The 18,600-nt window shown below is 47.4% G+C and overlaps 1 protein-coding gene across 3 annotated transcripts; it reads right to left on the reverse strand.

Annotated features, from left to right (window-relative positions):
* Nucleotides 1–317: 317 nt before the first annotated feature.
* On the reverse strand, nucleotides 318–18,394 carry TCIRG1 (T cell immune regulator 1, ATPase H+ transporting V0 subunit a3). Of its 3 annotated transcripts, none has more exons than XM_033159348.1 (20): nucleotides 18,057–18,394; nucleotides 17,361–17,482; nucleotides 16,398–16,476; nucleotides 13,326–13,555; nucleotides 11,625–11,722; nucleotides 10,643–10,769; nucleotides 10,324–10,406; nucleotides 9,759–9,852; nucleotides 8,449–8,661; nucleotides 7,389–7,539; nucleotides 6,641–6,780; nucleotides 6,003–6,160; nucleotides 5,823–5,913; nucleotides 4,629–4,747; nucleotides 4,015–4,228; nucleotides 2,750–2,863; nucleotides 2,309–2,425; nucleotides 1,726–1,843; nucleotides 821–992; nucleotides 318–489 (listed from the first exon to the last, which is right to left on the reverse strand). In XM_033159348.1, exons 2-20 carry the CDS (start codon nucleotides 17,475–17,477, stop codon nucleotides 408–410), a joined length of 2,517 nt encoding a protein of 838 aa, XP_033015239.1. In that variant the 5' UTR covers nucleotides 17,478–17,482; nucleotides 18,057–18,394; the 3' UTR covers nucleotides 318–407. The 3 variants fall into 3 exon arrangements, with proteins under 3 accessions (XP_033015239.1, XP_033015248.1, XP_033015230.1); XM_033159357.1 differs by having other exon boundaries at nucleotides 11,625–11,719; nucleotides 17,361–17,504; XM_033159339.1 differs by having other exon boundaries at nucleotides 17,361–17,504.
* Between the last annotated feature and the right edge of the window lie 206 nt (nucleotides 18,395–18,600).

The following is an 18,600-nucleotide window of genomic DNA, read 5'->3' on the forward strand; positions in this document are numbered from 1 at the left end:
TTCCCAGAAGCAACTCTTAGCGGCTATAGAGATATGCAAAAGGCAGGCTGGTTCAGCTGCAAGTCATAAGGATCGAGAACTGGAAGGAACGTGGCTTGGTAAACCCTGAATTCCAGAACTCCATCCTAAATACTGATATTCCGGTAGTGAGGCAGCAAAGGACCTCACTTTAATTGTAGCAGACAGATGGGGACAGAGCAGGTAGTTCCTTCCCCAAAAAAGGTGCGTGTCAGAGGAGTTAAAGAAGTTCTGCCACACCTTCCGGTCAGACACAAGGCACAAATGGTAGAAAGAAGGAAGCAAGAGACAGTCGCTCATATATATATAAAAAAACACAGCATAAGCCAATTGGCTCATGAGGGCACACAGTACATCTGCTCTCTGGGAAGAAAGATGTCCTTTCTCTCTTAGTCCCAGGTGTCTGTAGTGAAGGTGAACGGGGTGAACCGGTACCCAGAGCCTGTGTAGAATTTGTTCTGGAATTCCACCCTGAAAAACAACAGCACAAGAGCGGTCAAGTCGAGATCTGGAAGCACTGCTCTCAGCTTGCAACACTAATCCCAGTAGTAACACAATCCCTGATTCACAGTTGGGTGGGGGAAAGGAGAAATAAACTCTGCCACTCCAGGTCCCTCCCTCTCACACAGAACAATTTTCCTGACCTCGTGAGGAGGAGAGTCCTCTATCACCCACACCCCTAACCCCACCCGGGTCTCGGTGCTCAGAGTGGAAGCACCTGGCAGTCTTATTGACTGACTGGATTTATCTCCCGCACAGGATTCACTGACAGAAAGCGGGTATATACATGTGTGTCTCTCACCAGTGTAGACGCAGGGCATGCAGGAAAGCCGAAAGCCCCTCCATCACCAGCAGGATTGCCACAGTCAGTACCGCAAAGAAGGCAAAAACCGGGACGAGGAGGACCCCACCTTTGTAGCCCGTAATGTGAAGGCCGTTCCTCATCACCATGGTCCACAGGACCTCTGAGAGCTCTGTGGGGAAGGATGGGTGCAGGACTTGTCAGGGAGCAGTAGAGCAGCCAAAGAGCCTTTCCCCTCCCTTACAGACCACCCAAGGTTGGATCCAACTGAGGAGCTGCACTAATGGGAACCAGCACAATGAGTCCTGCTAGCGCTATGGGATCTCCCCCAGGCCCAAAAGCAGCTTTTGGGGGCTTGGAGAAGGAAGATTGTTCCATCTGACAAGCAGAAATGCTTGCGCTGACGGAACAATCACCGAATTCTACCCTTAGCACAGATGTAAAGCCCCACCTGCTAACACACACACACACACACACACACACACACACACACACACCCCTTCCTGTTCCCTAAAGGTGTTGGACACATCCACCAGGTAAAAAATGCATTTTTTAATTTTAAAAACACATATCTCACCTAATGTTTAAAAGACACTCAAGGCAGCTAACAAATCCAAGCACCCCACAATCGCAATACACATTGCTAGCTCCAGTCTGAAGACTAAGATATTGCCATAAAAAAATCTAAACCACATCACAAACATGCTGGGGCAGAGAGAGTCCCTCAAAAGCTTTTAGAAGTGGCTGCAAGGGAGCCCCCAACAACGCAGGAATGGGGCCTGATGTATGTGGTGAGATCTCCGAAAAAACACATCGCCCACCATCCTCCCCCAGGTCTATGTGGCCAAATCACTTGCTGTGCTTCCTGCTTTCTGTCCGTTCCTCTCCCAGCCTCTGAAACTCACGTGCGTGGGCCAAGCTGAGAGCCCAGAGACGGAGGTAGGAGGCTGTGTTTGAGATGCAGCCAAGGCAGTACTCGATGGTGTGGATTGCCTGATGCATGAACACGTCGGAGAAGTCAAACTGAAGGGGGGAAAGGCAAGAATCAGTGGGGTGGCAAGGATTAGTCCAGGGGTCAGCAAACTTTTTCAGCAGGGGGCCGGTCCACTGTCCCTCAGACCTTGTGGGGGGCTGGACTATATTTTGGAAAAAAAGAACAAATTCCTATGCCCCACAAATAACCCAGATGCATTTTAAATAACAGCACTCATTCTACTCATGTAAAAAACACGCTGATTCCCCGACCATCCACAGGCCAGATTTAGAAGGCAATTGGACCGGATCCGGCCCCCGGGCCTTAGTTTGCCTACCCAAATGATTCTAAATTACACCCGTTTTTACCAAATGATTCTAAATTACACAGAAAAACAAACAACCCCCCCCCCAAAAAAAAACACTCGCATTCGGCAGCAACTTCTGCATAATTTACTTCAGTGGTGAAAATCGGAGCCACGTCCCAGAATCCTGACCTCCCGGACACAAAGTTACCTCCAACTCCTGTTTGGATTTGGCACAATCCACATCATCCTCAGCAACGTTCACAGATCTGCTCGGCTCCTGACAGTTTAGCAGAGGCTGGCGTTCTTCTGCGCTGGAAGGATTGTGCTGCAAGCATCCCAGAAACACATTGGTCAGTGGGGGGGGGGGGATGGACGGCCTTGCACACAGAAGGGCTTCAAGCATCACAATCCTGAACCTACAAGATTAAAAGTGATGCTGTTCTTCCAAAGAATCCTTGTGGCATCTAGGTGGCCATCTGAGATCATCCCCAGACTCAGTCCTCGAGGTTTAGTGCCCTGCTCCTGGTGGTACCAGGATCTCAATGCATATCTGCAAAGACCCTGACCCAGTGACCCAGCAAGGGGGCTGGGATATAGAAAGGCAGGGTTGGATAGCAGCCCCAGGCCCAGTCATATAGAGGGGTCTTACCCTGGACAAAGAGGCCTTCTGTCGGTGCTGGCTCCAGAGGTACAAGGGGGTCCCCAGCAGCAAGATAGGCACACAGGCCAGGGCTACCACCACCAACACTGTCTGCACCAGGGCCTGGAGTGAAAGAGAAAGATCTTGCAAACCTCTTCAGCCCTAAGTCGAACAGCCAGAAGGCAGGCAGGCTGGGAGCCAGCCAAGTACATTTTTATTTAGTGACCTTGTGGGTTTGTGCTCCCTTGCATAGGGCTGATTCACACATGCACATTCATCACTCAGTAGCTACATCAAGTAATGACTTGCCCTTGTGAAGCACGCATCAGAGATCAAGCACCCCAGGTGAACGAAACCTTCGCATTAGAACACAGCACATTTCAACTAAGACAGTTCTCAAATTCAGCAGCATTTCCTCAAATGGCAGGCTATCAAATGATAAGAGATGCTTGAGTTAAGCAAGCTTAAGCCACCTCAAGTGACTTTTCCCATAAGCTTCTCTTATAAGCCCACCAGCACCCAATGTCATTTGGGGCACCGGGTAATGTAGATAATGTGGGTAACCCACTATCTGGGTATAGTCTATTCTCTCTCACTGCTGTAAACTGATGGGAGCCTTAGGCCTGGGGGCCAAATGTGGGCCTCCACACCTCTTTATTGGCCATCAGAAGTTTTCCCAAGCCACACCCCTTGTGTGGCTTCACATCCCAAGTCTTTTTGCCTGTCTGGAATGTGCCCTTCTCTAACAATGCCTCTTATTTGTATGGATGGAGGACACAGAGAGACATACATGTGTCAAAGCTAGCCTACTGTACAAAGGTACCCTATTTTCCGGCATATAAGACGACTGGGCGTATAAGACGACCCCCAACTTTTCCAGTTAAAATATAGAGTTTGAGATGTACTCGACCACAGATTCTCTGCCCAGCGTGTAAGACAACCCCTGACTTTTGAGAAGATTTTCCTGGATTAAAAAGTAGTCTTATACGCCATAATATACAGTACAATTTTTACATTTGCTACTCAGCCCAATTTTCCTCTAGCCCCTCCCACCACTGGCATGCCCAGAAGAAAATGTGTCTCCCAGCCTGAAAAAGATTCCCCTCCCCTTGATTACTGGATTTGCTCCGTCTCAGCCAGCCTTACAAGTTCTGAATATTTCCCTCCTCAAAACAGGATGGGGAGGGGAGCAAGGGAAGAAACACCCGAGGAGCTGGATGGCAACACCCATCAGACACCCAACAGATAAAAAGTACAGTGCCACAAGATGTTACCTGGTGGTTAAAGAGTGGAACATTACTGGCATCGTTTGAAAACATGAACATATTAATGAAGTGGATGAGGATGCTGGGAGCAGACTGGGAATCGGAGACGTCATACGCCAGCCATTTGTAAAAGATCATGATTACAAGGTAGCCAAAGAGTCCCAGCAGGAAGATGATCTCCGGAACGAAAACCAGGAGAATCTTGTAGTAGTTCTTGAAGTGGCTGTAAAAAGGAAATGAGCAAACAACAGAGGGACCATGAGAATAAATGTGTCAGGATCATAAGAAGATCCCTGCTGGGTCGGGCCTGAGGTGCATGCAGTGCATCGTCCTGCTTGCAGAGTTACTATCCGGATGCCAATGGGAAGACCACACGCAAGAGCTGAGTCCAACAGCCCTTTGCACACTTAGGGACACTCAAGGAACTACATATACAGAGGCTAGTAGCCACTGGTAGCCTTATTTTCCATGAATTTGTCTAATCCCCCTTTTGAATCCCTATCTGCTGGCTGAAAGCAAGACAGGATTCCTTTGGCAGGAATCAATGGGTGAAATGGAGCCAGAGGGGTCCTTCGCATCCCTCGCAGGAGCAGCTGCAGGTGGAGGACCAGCCCAGTACTTACATGTAGTTGAAGATGCCAAGCCAGACCCCAAAGCTCATGTGCACAATGCCCAGGATCACAGACATCTTCATCTTGAAGGAGTTCAAGAAGGTGAGATGGTTGATGGCCAGGCTCCAGATCTGAGTCACAAGCGTGGAAGGGAAGAATCAAGAACGTGCATACATGATAAGCCAGCCTCCCCCAACCTGGTGCCCTCCAGATATTTTGGACTACAAGTCCCATCAACCCTGACCTCTGGACATGCTGGCTAAGGGCAGATGGGAATTGTAGTCCAAAACTACACCAGGTTGCAGAAGGCTGCAATCAATATGCAGTGTGAACCTCTTTTAGAAGAGGGGATGAGGAGAGAACACCTTCCCGTAAATGCTGCCTCCCATGTTGTTTTTGCTGCATTAGCACCTCTCCAGGGTGCAAGCCTGGGCAGTGTGTATGGAGGTCCTGGGTTGCCCAGACAACAAGACCCCCCTCTCAGTCTCACTGATGTGGTCCAAAGCAAAGCAGAGCAATACGTTTGGCACCAGCTTAGCTACAGGAGTCGACAGAAGGAGGCATATAAGGCACCATCCAAACCACCTTAGGGACTCCACTCCGGATTTGTGTAGGGTTTACTCCTTAGCCTTTTCTTCTCCTGAAGATATCCCGCAAGACAACGGAAGTTAAGGATCAGGTTTCCTTCTCCTAGATGGGCTACCTTCCCTGGTTGATTAGCCTGATCTGCCCCCCATTTTCCTCTACAGCATGTGCAGAAACCGTCTTCCTTGCCACTATTGGTCTCATCCGCTCAATCTTCTGGATTTGCATGCAAGTCCCTAACCCACTGAGGGTTTAAGACCCATTGGCTACCCTCATATGGCTGAACCATTACCTGGGGTGTGGCCACTGTCACATTCTGACAGCTTCTAGGAGCCACAGGTGAGAGCTGAGTGCAGGGTGGGGACCAATGTTGGATGAACTACCCAGAAGGAGCTTGATGTGTCCCCCACCAGAGATACCTGACCCTCTCCTAACACCCCACAGAACACCCTTATCTGACCTTCACACATCAAACAGCAATTACCAGGGTCCTGCACTGTTGAATCAGTTAAAGCAGCCTCACAAATCCGGTGCCCTCATGGGCACTGCAACCCATGGAGGGCACCAGCCTGGGGAAAGCTGAGAAACAGCTTAGCACTGGTGTGCTCTCGCAGTACTTACCGGATCTATCCCAAAAGGGTAAGGACCTTTGAAAACTCCCGTGACATTGGGGTTCAGGGCAAGAACAGGGTTTCCAGCTAAGAACTCCTCACTGTAAGGAGAAGGAATTGCTTCAGCATATGAGAATGATGCAGCCGTCATGAAAGAAGAGGCCGCTTTGGGTCATAGGCTAGTCAGTACCTCCAATCTGACTGATTGGCCATGGTAGCGATGCTCCAGGCAGAGGGGAAGATGTTGGTGGCTTTGCTGAAGCACTCGTTGTAGATGAAGCCGGTGTAGACAGAGAAGGCACCCATCAGGAGGATGAGGTAGCGGCCCTCAAAGAACATCTGCCAGATCTGGGGGCAGGAAGACAAGGGTGTGTTTGGTGAGATGGTAAATCTCTGAGAGTCGGTGTGGTTCGTGTGGCCGATCAGAACCTGGATTAGACCCAGGTTCATATCCCCACTTGGTAATGAATCTCACTGGGTGACCTTGGGCCTGTCGCTATCTCTAAGCCTACCTCACAGGGTTGCTTGCAAGGGTAAAAAGGGGGCGAGGGAGAACCAGGGCGCCATCTCAGTTGTGCGCCATTGCCATTATAAGAGAACAAGGGAGGTGTTCATGGTGAGTTCCGGCACCTCTTTTTCTAGAGAAACAGGACTGGGGAGAACCATAAGTGCTGCTCTCAGCTCCTTGGAGAAGAAGTGGGAGATAAAGGTACTAAATAAAATAAAAACATAACCCGAGGTGTATTGCGGAAAGCATGCGATCCTTTTCCATCCACCCAAAGCGTATCCCCTCTCCACCCGCTGCCTCTTCCGCAATCTGGGGCTCACCTCATTCTGCGCCTTCTTCATGCTGGGGCGGTTCTCAGCCAGCACCATCCAAAGGGCAAAGAGGAACATCAGCAGCCCATGGCCAACATCCCCAAACATGACAGCAAACAGGAAAGGGAAGGTGATGATGGTATAGGGAGCTGCAAAGCAGGTCTAGCGTCAGATAGGAAGTCAAGGCAAACACCCCCCCCCACCTTTGCAACCCCCACAAAAAAAAAAACACAGAGTCAACTGCCATTTCACCTAACCAAGCCCCAAATAAAAAAAAACCTCCTTTCTTTGAACTGCAAAGCATCTAATCTAATGATACTAATCAAGTAGGATACAAAAATATATAACCCACTCTCGCCCTGCTCTGCTTGACTTACATCAGGGGCGAGGAACCTGTACAACTCCAGATGTCGTTGGACTCCAACTCCCATCAGCCCCAGCCAGCATGGCCACTGGTCAGGATTGATAGGAACAATGTTCAGTGGCATCTTTGGAGGGGCGGCAAACTCTCCACTCCTGGCCAGCCATGAAGACAATTCCACCCACAAGACCCATTCTAGTTTTCCTCCTTCTTCTCTCTGTCCCATAGCCAGGAAGCCCAGAAAACACACAGCCTTCCTTTCTTGGGAGCAATCTCCCAAACGTCAGTGAGCAATGCCCTGATGCCCTCCCTCTTTCGCCGAAAAGAGGATGTTCCACTGCGCAACTGTGCGTGCCCCTTGCAAGGTCAAGAGCGGGATGTGGCAAAGCTGCTCACCTGGGTTCACCTCCTGATAGCTAGCCACCCCGTAGGCGTCAACAATGCTCTGGAAGCCGGCAGTGAACTTGTTGGTGCGAATGAGGGTCGGGGGGCTCTCAGTGCAGGGAATCTGGTGAACAAAGCACTCCACCCCAGAACCGCTGCGGTGCTGTAAGGGGAAGAGAGAGTTCAGGAGCATCAAGTACATTGGTTTGCCCAGGAGCTCTGAAAAAGGAGAGAGGCATTCATGCAGCTGGGTGTGGTCCTGGCTAGTGGGGGGGGGGAGAGAGGGAGGGGGAGGGGGAGGGAGAAGAACATTGCCTTATCCTATATTTGTCTCAATATATTACCAATGAACAGTCATACCTCGGAATCCGTTCTGGAAGTCCTTTTGACTTCCAAAACATTTGGAAACCAAGGTGTAGCTTCCGATTGGCTGCAGGAAGCTCCTGCACCCAATTGGAAGCTGTGCCGGATGTTCAGGTTCCAAAGAACATTTGCAAAGTGGAACATTCACTTTCGGGTTTGCGGCATTCGGGAGCCAAAACGCACGAGTGCCGAGGTGTTTGGCTTCCAAGGTACGACTGCATTGCCCAGGGCTGGCCCTATCATTAGGCAAGCCAAGGTAGCAGCCTCAGGCATGAAATCCTAGGGAGCAAGAGAGTAATGGCAGCTCCACCCTACTGTTCCCACAGAGCCCCAGAAGCTACCCTGCTCCTGTGCTCCCTAAGCTAGCCTGCTGCCCTCAGGCGCAATGGAGGACCAGTGTTGAAGGACGAGTCAACCTGCCAGTAAGGTTGACTTTAGTATATGGAATGGGGAGAGAGTACCATCTTGTCCTTCGCCTCAGACAGCAAAATCTCTTGGCCCTTGCCCCGCTGGGAGCCCTATTTACCTTCCTTTGGCCCAACGCACCGGGTGTGTGTGTGCAAAGCACATGTATCAACCCCTGACTCAAAATATCTTGCTCTTTACTTGTGCAAACAGGTAGGCATACAAAAAGAAGGAGGAGGGGGACGTGAAATGGGAGGTACATCGAAGGAGAAGCAGAAGGGAGCCGATATTCTGTGGCACATACCGATCCCTCACGCAGAGCCTGCTGCACAGCAGGAAGGTCGCGGACAGGACACCAGACTTCCCCGATGAGGCACTTGTCGGTGATGTTGAAGCTGCACTGGTTGAGGATGAAGTAGATGGCCTTCATCTTCTGTATCCGCATTTGCCAAGCAGGCAATTCCAAGAGCACCTTCTGCAGCAGCTGGTCCAGGTATTGCTCCGTCTTGCCCAAGACCTGTTTTTTTTCATAAGCAATATGAGGCAGAACTGAGGGAGACCGTGGAAGACTTTGAAGCAAAAAGGGGGATTTAGAGTTGTAAGGATTTAAAAATAAAAATACCAAAAAAAATGGGGATCAGTTTAGCAATGAAATGTGCTGCTTAGAGCTACTAGTCTGGAAATGGGGCTGCACGTGGGGCCACAGGAAGTACAGAGTGTGGCTGCAGCTTTGAAATGTGACACTCTGCATGAATGCGGTGGAGAAAACCATTGTGGGGAGGAGCACTTGCACCAATATACTGGCATTTCCCTCCCCGAGAAATTAGGATCTGGGGTAGGAGGAAAGTACGTTCAAGGCCCCATCTGCACTATACGTTTAAAGCAATGCCATACAAATTTAAACAGTCATGGCTTCTGCCAAAGAATCCTGGGAACTGTAGTTTGTTTAGGGTGCTTAGAGCTGTTAGGAGAATCCTACTCCCCTCACAGAGCGACAGTTCTCAGAATTCCCTGGGAAGAGGGCTTGACGGTTAAAACTCACAGAATTACAACTCTGAGCAGTTTAAGTGCCCTTAACCTCCAGTTCCCAATATTCTTTAGGGGAAGCCATGTCTGTTCACAGTGGTGTGATCCTGTTTTAAATTAAGAGGCCTTAATTAGCCACTGTGATGCTAATCTTTTAGTGGTTTGGGGTAGGACTCGTCCTTATTTATTGCATTGCTGGATGAGCATTTTAAGAATTTTGAATTGTATGTCATTTTGTGTGTTTTTTTTTAATCATTTCACCTCTTCATATTTTGCTGCTAAGTCACAGTGAGACACTCCTTTTTTGTATAAAGAAATGAGCAAATACAATGACAACAAAAAGAAACGAGCAAATACAATGACAACAACAGATGCAAACCAATTAACAAACACCAACCCCTCCTCTATTTAAAATCTGAAAAAGAAATTAATCATCTGCAGTGATATACTCTCACCACTCCACCCATGCAATCTCATTTCCTGCCCCAGAACTGGAAACCATGGATCCTCTGAAAAACTCTCTGACAGCATATCCCCAATTTCGAGCCCGCCCCGTGTACCACCCTAAGCGGCCCTTTATCACCGTACCGTGGTCAGATCTTCAATCTGAGTGCGCAGTTTATACAGTGTCTCCAAGCGCTCAGCCTCCTTGTCAGCGTAAGGATACAGGTGGCAGTGAAAGCTGTGGGGGGACACAGCACAGAGTGAATACACACAGGCACATGCAAACACACTGGCAGGCGGAGGTGGCGGGAGGCAACCCAGAGAAGCAGAGGGAGCATTTTGTTGAAAGATGGTGGGTAGTTTGGCTAGTTGTGCGAAGATGGGCAGAGCTGCCTTAGGGCATAAGGAAGATTGTGTCTGACTTCCTCCTCAGCCCCATGGAGACACCACTGGAGCAAGGCACATACCACAGGAACTGATTTGGAAGGTTTGTGTTTGGCAGGCCTCTTGAGGAGTTAAAAAGGCATGTCATGTGTCAAACAGGGGGAAAGGGGGAAACATTGCAGGGCCTGTGATTTGTCGGACCTTTGGGATGTTATGGCACCAGGGTTATAAACAGCAAGCAGAAGGAGACCAAGGCAGGCAGATGAGGGGGGTTATTCAGCATCAATAGACATCAGAGGGGACATGCAACACTCATAGCACTCACCAGTCAGCAATCTTGCGGATTTTCTGCCCAATCTGTTCCCCCCAGAAGGAGATGAGAAAGATGACCCAGGTGACGCTCTCGCCCTACACACAAGGGGACAGGTTTGCTCAGAAACCTCTGCACTTCTTGAGAGGAGCAGGAGAAGGACCATTCGGGCCTTCAGCCTAAGCCACATGACAGCCTCCCAAACTGTGCCACACCCTGCTCCACTCAAACTCAGGCCTTGAATCTCACCCCCCCACACACAGACCCCTCTACATTGCCTGCCACACCTCACAGGCAGCCATTTTACACCCCAGTTTTCTTCATTTCATCTCACCGTGGCTGGGTTTTCCATGGGCTCCGGCATCTCAGTGAAGTTGGCCACAAGGTAGCCACGGCATGCGCGCCACAGCAGCCGTTCAAACACATTCACCCGCCATGGGTGGATCACACCTGCGATAAAGCTTGAGAGCAAAGGGGAGAGCATACAAAATGCACACTGATTCTGCACACGTGAGGCTGGGCACACAGTGCGCTGTGGCAACATAACAAGCCCTTAGCATCTAGATACTGCATTTGTAGTCTATCAAGTGCCTCGTAAGGATTATCACAGTAATCCCTTTAACAACCCTAGAAGCTAGATGAGCATTCACTTTAGGTTACCAAGGTCAATTTCAGATTACCTTCTTCAGATGCCCCCATCAACTGAGGAAAGGGCCTTCTCAGTGGTGGGCACTCCAGTTACAGAATGCCCTCCTGAAAGTCTTGTCATACTTTCCATGTTGTTTTACTCTCTGCTGACAAAATTTTTTATTCTGGATTTTGGTTACTTTTAATACTGGATGGTGTCCAACTGAACAGTTTTGCTAGTGCAAGGCACTTTGGGCCATGCAATGGAACACCTCCACCTTCTCCTCTCCTTGCACATGCCCTGTGTGCCTCTTAAAGTTGTTGTGGGTTTTCCCTCAACCTTCAGGAGCAGATTTAGGGGGCACTGAGAAAGAGGACAGGTATGGGAAATTCCTAAAGTGCTTTCCCTAGCAGAACTGCCCATTGCAATTATCATTATTGACTATTATACAATTATTATTAATATTGGGATCATTATTATTAGTTAAATAGTGACTTATGCAAGGCCACATAAGAGTTTGTGACACTGACATTTTTATTTTTTAAAACTGAATTGAGGATGTCCTGCTTCATGTTCTTAACCATTAGGCTACATCAGCTCTCACTTCAGGAACAATGGCTTTGGTTTACTTGACAAGCTTTGTACAGAACTGTCAGCCTGAATGACCCGCCCCCCCCTCACAACTCACTTTACTTTGAGGTCAAGCCGCTGTGCCATGGATGGGTCAAGCAGAGGTTCTCTGTCAGAGAAGGTTCGTGGCCGAGCTGGTGATGCTAACGGCACCTGCTGATGGGAAAACAGCCTGTGAGAGAAGGGCCTGCTACCATCCCAGGACTCATGAGCTCCCTCGCAGGTGTCCTTAATAATATCCTTAAGGTTGATAGCCTGCAGTAATAAAATCCAGGGGGTAATAGTTAGCTAGGGTCAAGTTAAATGCAACAGGGACAGCCAGAGTTGTTCTTCATGTATTTGCTCATTCAAGAAGAAAAAAAAAGTCATGGGTGGAGGAGTCAAAGTGATTTTTAAACAAAAAGTTTAAAACGTGCAGGCAAGGTGAGGCTCTCCCCTCCTAACTGGGCTGTGCTCCACCATGTAAAGTAGTTTTTCTCTTCAGTCAAGCTCATTTGCTCTATCAGAATCTAGTTAGGAGAAAACTGCTTCAAAAGACAAAGCACAGAGAGGGAAGGAGTAGAAAGTGCCAGGGTCAAAAAATTTTGGAGCAACAGGCCACTCAGATATTGTCAAATAATATTCAAGTAGTTTTAAAGCATTAGGAGAACAGCAAAGAAGAAAATGATCCATGGGCTTGATATTCTATGCCTATTATTAGCAGTACAGTGGTACCCCGTGTTACGCACACAATCCGTTTCGGATCGCGCTACATAACATGGGCGTGCTTAACATGAATGCCCCGGGGGGGGGGGGAGACAAAAAACCCGGAAGTTCACGCATTTTTGCGCTTCTGCACACCCACAGAAGTCAAACGTACGCAACATGGAGCGTACGCAACTCGAGGTATGACTGTAGTAGTATTAGCTGTCACTGTGAAACACATGACGCTCTTTTTTGGCGGGAAAAAAACGAATTATTTTCTTTTTAGCATTTTTTTATTCCATATTGGCTCAAGGATCTCCTTTCCGTTACAGTGGTATCTTGGTTCTCAAACTTAATCCGTTCCCGAAGTCCGCTCCAAAACCAAGATGCGCTTTCCCATAGAAAGTAAAGCAAAATGGATTAATCTGTTACAGACTTTTAAAACAACCCCTAAAGCAGCAATTTAACATGAATTTTACTATCTAACGAGACCATTGATCCATAAAATGAAAGCAATAAACAATGTACTGTAGTCACACAATCAATCAGTAGCTGAACTGGGTTCCACACAGTCACAAAAACAAAGAGCTGCAAAAGCAGACAGACCTCAGCTTAACACTCAAAACGGAAGCGTAACACTTTTTTGGTGTGAACTGTAAGAATCTGATCTGATATTTTAAGCAACGTAGTTAATGTGCTGTTTGTTGTTTTATGTGTGTTGTGTAACTTGAAAATGAATAAAAATATTGTTAAAAAAGAAAAAAAAACAGAGCATGTTCAGCTTCTGAAAAAAGCTTGCAAACCAGAACATTTACTTCCGGGTTTGCAGTGTTTGGGTTCCAAGTTGTTTGAGTATCAAGGCATTTGAGAACCAAGGTACCACTGTATTGTATTTCATTCTTGCTGAAAATTGCTTTAAGCCCCCCCCCCCCCCCCCCGCTATGGGAAGCAATGTACAATTTCAGCAAGCCTGAGCTAACTTTCAGCTAATTGGCTGCAGTTGCATCCCTTTCTCCTCCAAGCGCAGCAGAGAGTCTTGGTGGAGCAGGAAGCGGAACGGGTGGAACTCACTTACCAGTTGGCCTGTGAAACGCTGTCCCTCCTGTAGCACCTGAATGTGCTCGCGCAGCTCCTGTAGCCGACCAACCAGCTTCTCGCGGTTGTGGCTCACCTCCCTCAGCTCCTGTGCCAGCCGCTCAGACTGCTCCTGGATCTGCAGGGCATCCCGAGCCAGAGGAGCTGGCAGGTTCTCCTCAGGGGGTGTCAGTGTCAGGCCTGCCTTCCACACTTGCTGTGCTAAGAAAGCTGGAGAGGGAGATTCGAGACATGAGGAGGAGGAGGAGAACCTGGGACTGTCCTCTGCTCCCAAGGTTCATAAAACATTTGGCTGAAAGATTTTGTGATGTAAATATCCCCTCAAAGATCCAGAACATGGGAGATGGAAAGAAGATAAAGTCCTGACCAGAGACGAATGGCTGAAGATGATGGACTATGCTGAAATGGCGAAATTGACCGGGAAAATCAGAAACCAGGAAGAGAGGAACTTTAAGAAGGAATGGAGGGGGGGGGAATTACAATATACCTAAGAGAACACTGTAAACAACCAAAAACTTTGGCAGGATCCAAGTAACGCTTGTATAAAAACTAAAGTAAAACTGTACTATTTTAGAAAAACAGAGAAAGTATGTGAAGCAGTGGGGAAAGATTGAAAATGGAAACCATGGAAGGGTGGAGGGGAGTAAAAGGATTCAGGGAATCCTAAATGATGATGATGTTTAATGTTTGAATTTAAATTTGTAATGTAAAACTCAACAAAAAAGATTTATAATTTTAAAAAAAAGATCCGGAACATGGGATACAGTTGGTTCTACCTGTACTCAACCTCTCCCAAGTTAAATACAAATCTCTTAAGCATGCTCAAATTTTATTAGATGCCAGGATTGGACACTCACCCTCCCATCTGTTCTGAACAGAGGAGATGTGCAAGGAGCGTCTCTCTGCAACTGAAAGAGGCTGGCGTAGGTGCCTCCCCCCCCCCCGATGGGGGCTGATGAGAAGGGGCATGCTGACACCACCACCACCCCTACTCTTTCAGATGCAGCAGCCATTTCGTGTTACACCATGTCCTTACGGCACCCATTTTGGGACGGGGGATCATGGCACTTTCTCAAAATGGGCCCACTGGCCCCAAAAGGTTGCCAACCCTGGTATAGCTGCATTTGGCTGGACGTTGTACAAGCCTGCCAAAGATGCACTGCACAAAGACACACAGCATATATTTAAACTTTGGAATCTGCTACTCCCAAGGTGTAGCAACGGCCACCAACTTGGATAGCTTTAAAAGTTAGCTTTGAAAGATTTTTCGGAGGATAGTGAGATAGCTCTGTTGGCAAAGCATGAGACTCTTAATCTCAGGATTGTGGGTTCAAGAATGTCTACTAGTCACAATGGCTCTGTTCAGTGCCAGAGCACAATGCTCTGAATAGCAGGGAGCACAAGTGAGGAGAGTGCTGTTACGCTCATGTCTTGCTTGTGTGCTTCCTATTTATGTCTCATTGGCCCCTGTGAGGGCAAGATGCTGGAGTAGATGTTCCTTTCGCCTGATCCTGCAGGGCTTTTTTATATATACTTAAGTAATTCTCAGGCTTTAGCCAGGCTTGTGAAAGTCAGGAATTTCCTAAATACGCCAGCTTCTGCAATTACGAGAATTACATCGTTATGAAATTGTGAGAGCTGAGCACATGATGTCAGAAAAAACCAGTATAATTTTCGTTTGCTGCAACTGAATCCAGCAGGCACAGTAGGTGGGGACCAGAGCATCTAATCATAAACAGCACTGTGAATTTGCAGAGTACACTGTAGCCAGGGATGTAAGCAGAAATATTTTTTCTAAAGTAAGGACAAAAAGGTTTCCTCTGCTTTGTTTTACTGTGGAAAAGGCTTACTTTCCAAAAGCGGATTGCTTCCTAAAATTACAAACATTGTATTGTTTGTATAAATTGCATTGTTTAAACATTTTGATGTTTGCTGCTCGGAGCTCTGCTGGGAAGAAGGGCAGGATAGAAATGTAATCATTCATCACCATCATCCAAGCCCAGAGGGCATTTACTATTAGTCCCCACCCTGCCCCTTCCTGAACTTCTGTGCTAGCTACTCTTCTTCCCCAGCCAGAACAGCCCAATAAGAATCAGGATCCTGCTGTATGGGAATAAGGAGGCTTTAATCCTTTACCCCTTGCTTCAGTGCTGAACCAAAATGGAGGGGGCCCACAGAGAGAGAGAGAGAGAGAGAGAGAGAGAGAGAGAGAGAGAGAGATGCAGCCCCCATTATCCTCCAGGAAATATGGCTGACTGGGGAAGGTACCCCAGGCCTGAACCAAACAATACACATGAAGACTTTTAAACTCTTGCTTAATATGCATGCTTAATATTAGTAGCAGCAGCAAATGTGCTTTATTGGATTTCCCCCCGAATCAAATATTTCACATTGACAACTTTTGACTACTGGAAAAACTTTTTGAGATACGTTTGTTTCATGTAATAGAGTAACATGATGTGCTTTTCAAAATGCTCTTAGTGCTTTCCCAAAACGTTCTGAGTGCCAAAAAAAGGTAAAACATGTTAAATGAGATCTTAATCAGCTAAGGACATTAGAAAAGAAAAATATGGAATATGCAAACCACCCTCAAATGCTACAGACTGATGACAGAGGAAGAAGAAACAGGAAGTCACAACAGGCAGGTGGAGGGCAGGAAGTGCAAATTATAGCAGCCAGCTATCACAGATGGCCAATGCACCGACTGACTAACCCCTTCTCCATTTTTACAGATGCTTCAGTTTGAACAAGGGCAGTAAAAACAGGCCAAGAGAGGAAGTGCAACAGAAACTCAGCCAGAAACCAGAAATTACATCTAAAATGTTGCATTATTTGCAAAAGTCTCATGATTTCCTAATGCAATTTCAACGCCCAGAAACTTGGCCCGGTCTTCTGACTGCTCTTGGCAGTGTGTAAGGCAGTTTTGTGGCAACATGACTGGCCTGGGTGTGTCTTCAGATGATTTTTGTCACCGACCCGATGGCAAGGTAATCATCCAAGCCACCCAGCAGAGGACAGCCCTCCCCCTCCCCCCTACAGGAGTGCCACTCACTGAAGGATTTCTCCATATCTTCACACCGCCGGATTTCCCCCACAAAACGTCGCTGGAAGGCGCTGACATGGGGGTTCAGCTGGAAGGAAAAAGAAGCACATTACTAGTGAAGAGCCCACCAAGGATTGCACAGACAACACTGGAAACCAGGCAGCCCAATTTTCCATTGCTTGCTGACCCATTCTTAAGGCTTGCATGACATCAAGACCCTTTCCCCAGGTATAAAACATCCATTTCTCCATCTCACCCCAATTCTACCATCTTCTCCAGGTTTCCCTGACCATTTTATTAAAGCTCATCCACACTTACCTTTTGCCCTGTGCTTTCTAGGCATTCCTGGTGCGTGTCTGAGCACTTTCCCCCCCATGCCCCACTGCTTTTTCCAAGAAAACAACGCTCTTTAATACTGAATTGGAATGAACGGCAATTTGGATTTTCGGCAGATTTGCTGTTTGTTCTGATTCAGCAGTGAAAAGCAGGGTTTTTAAATGGGAAAATCGATGGAGAAAAGAAAAAGCACTCAGACAGGGAACTTAAAAGCAAAGACCTGTCATTACGTTTCTGGTGTCTTAAATTTTTGGTGTTCAATTTGATTTTTAAAATTTGTATATTATGGTTTTTTTTCTGTCGTTAGACTTTTTGAGAATTAGATGGTGGAAAAAAACCAAGACCAATCTATAAAATCATCACAATGACCAAGGGCACTGGAATTGGAATTTAGGATGGATTTTAAATGTACTTTTTGTAAGAAAATTGGTATTTTATTTATTCATTTTATAATTTCTGTAAACTGCTTAGGGATTCCCCCCTCCAAAAATTTTTTTAAAAATAATTTAAAATTTAAATAAATAAGCAGTAAAAGACAGGGAAATCTTGAATCCCTTAATCTATGAAAACGGCTACAACATGCTTGTTTGTTGTCCCCCCCCCAAAAAAAGGTTCCCCAAACCCTCTTGCACGTACATCACGGAATTCCACAAGTCCTTGCTCGCCTAATTCGCTGACGCAACTGTACGCCGAAGCCGACTGCAGGAAGAGCTGGGCCAGGCAAATCTCTTCGCTGCGGAACATGGAGCCCATGTTTGCTGAAGGAGACCAAGGTGGAATCTAAACACATATTTAAAATGCTGTGAAAATGCTTTTTTTTAAAAAAAAGTTTTGGAAAAAAAATACATTGAATTTGGCATAGCTCACTTTCTCCATCTAGTGTCACATTTGTATATTGCACTTTACAACACATTTAAAAGGTTTTATTTGCAGCTTTATAGCTGTGCCCTAAAAGGGAGAGGAGAAAAGAGCTGATGAGGCCCAAATGGAACTAGCACACATATCACCTCCCTTGACGGGCTAGCATTCATTTGTACTAGGACCAGGAAGGCGGAGAGGGATTTGGGATTTCCACCCCTCATCAACAACTGTCCTCCTACAATGAATCAATGACTAGGAATAGGAACAGGATTGTGCAGAGGAAAGAAGATTACTTCAGGGACAGTCCATTGGAGGGGAAATAACAGACCAGCAAAAAGAGGCTCAGGAAGGAGGGCACAGAAAACCTGCAGAAGGTCATCATGAAGAATGTAGGAAGAGTCTACATGAAGCTCAGGTGCAGTAGCAGTGAAAGCTCCCTAAGTCTACCTGGCAAAAAGGGTTCTCCCTTACCTCTAGGTTTTTCACGAAGTGGAAAGATGGCAGGAAGATGGGGCCAATCCTGCAGGAGCTCCGCAGGCAGCAACTTTCCAGTTGTGTCTTTTGCAGCTCCGAGGGGCTGACTGCTTGCAGCTGGCGCCCAGACTCCGCTGACTCACGTGGGATTTTCTGAGTTGTGGGATTGCGACACAATTTCCAGGACAAGACCCAACCTCCCGTTTCACAACGGGCGCCTGACTCAGAGCTCCGAAGTTGCTCACTGAGAGGTCAAAATGTCCCGAGGTGGCAGAGCGCTGCGGTACTCAGGTTGGACAAAACAGGGGAGAGATCCTTGCAGCCATTAGCTGGGCCTGAGGAGAAGCGGAAGCGATAGGCAAGATCTGACTGGTGGTCAGTCAAAAAATCGCATTTCCCCCTCAAATCTTCATTTTCAATTTCTCTTCTCCTCATTGTTAGAAGTGCCTGAGGAGTAACCTCAGTGGTGGATCACTTGTGCTGGGAGAAAGCAAATCTCCCCTGCAGAGACAGCAATAGCAATAGCAAAAGAGTGGCACCT

This window comes from Lacerta agilis, chromosome 1 (genome assembly GCF_009819535.1).
Source record: "Lacerta agilis isolate rLacAgi1 chromosome 1, rLacAgi1.pri, whole genome shotgun sequence".
Lineage (NCBI taxonomy): Eukaryota > Metazoa > Chordata > Lepidosauria > Squamata > Lacertidae > Lacerta > Lacerta agilis.

Excerpts from the sequence above, each read along its gene's own strand:
- TCIRG1 (XM_033159348.1), bottom strand. The coding sequence starts at position 17,477 with ATGGGCTCCATGTTCCGCAGCGAAGAGATTTGCCTGGCCCAGCTCTTC. Across the intron at positions 6,161-6,640 it reads TGAAGAAGGCGCAGAATGAG|ATCTGGCAGATGTTCTTTGA; the intron begins GTGAGCCCCAGA and ends TCCTGCCCCCAG. Across the intron at positions 993-1,725 it reads TCTCAGCTTGGCCCACGCAC|AGCTCTCAGAGGTCCTGTGG; the intron begins GTGAGTTTCAGA and ends CCTTCCCCACAG.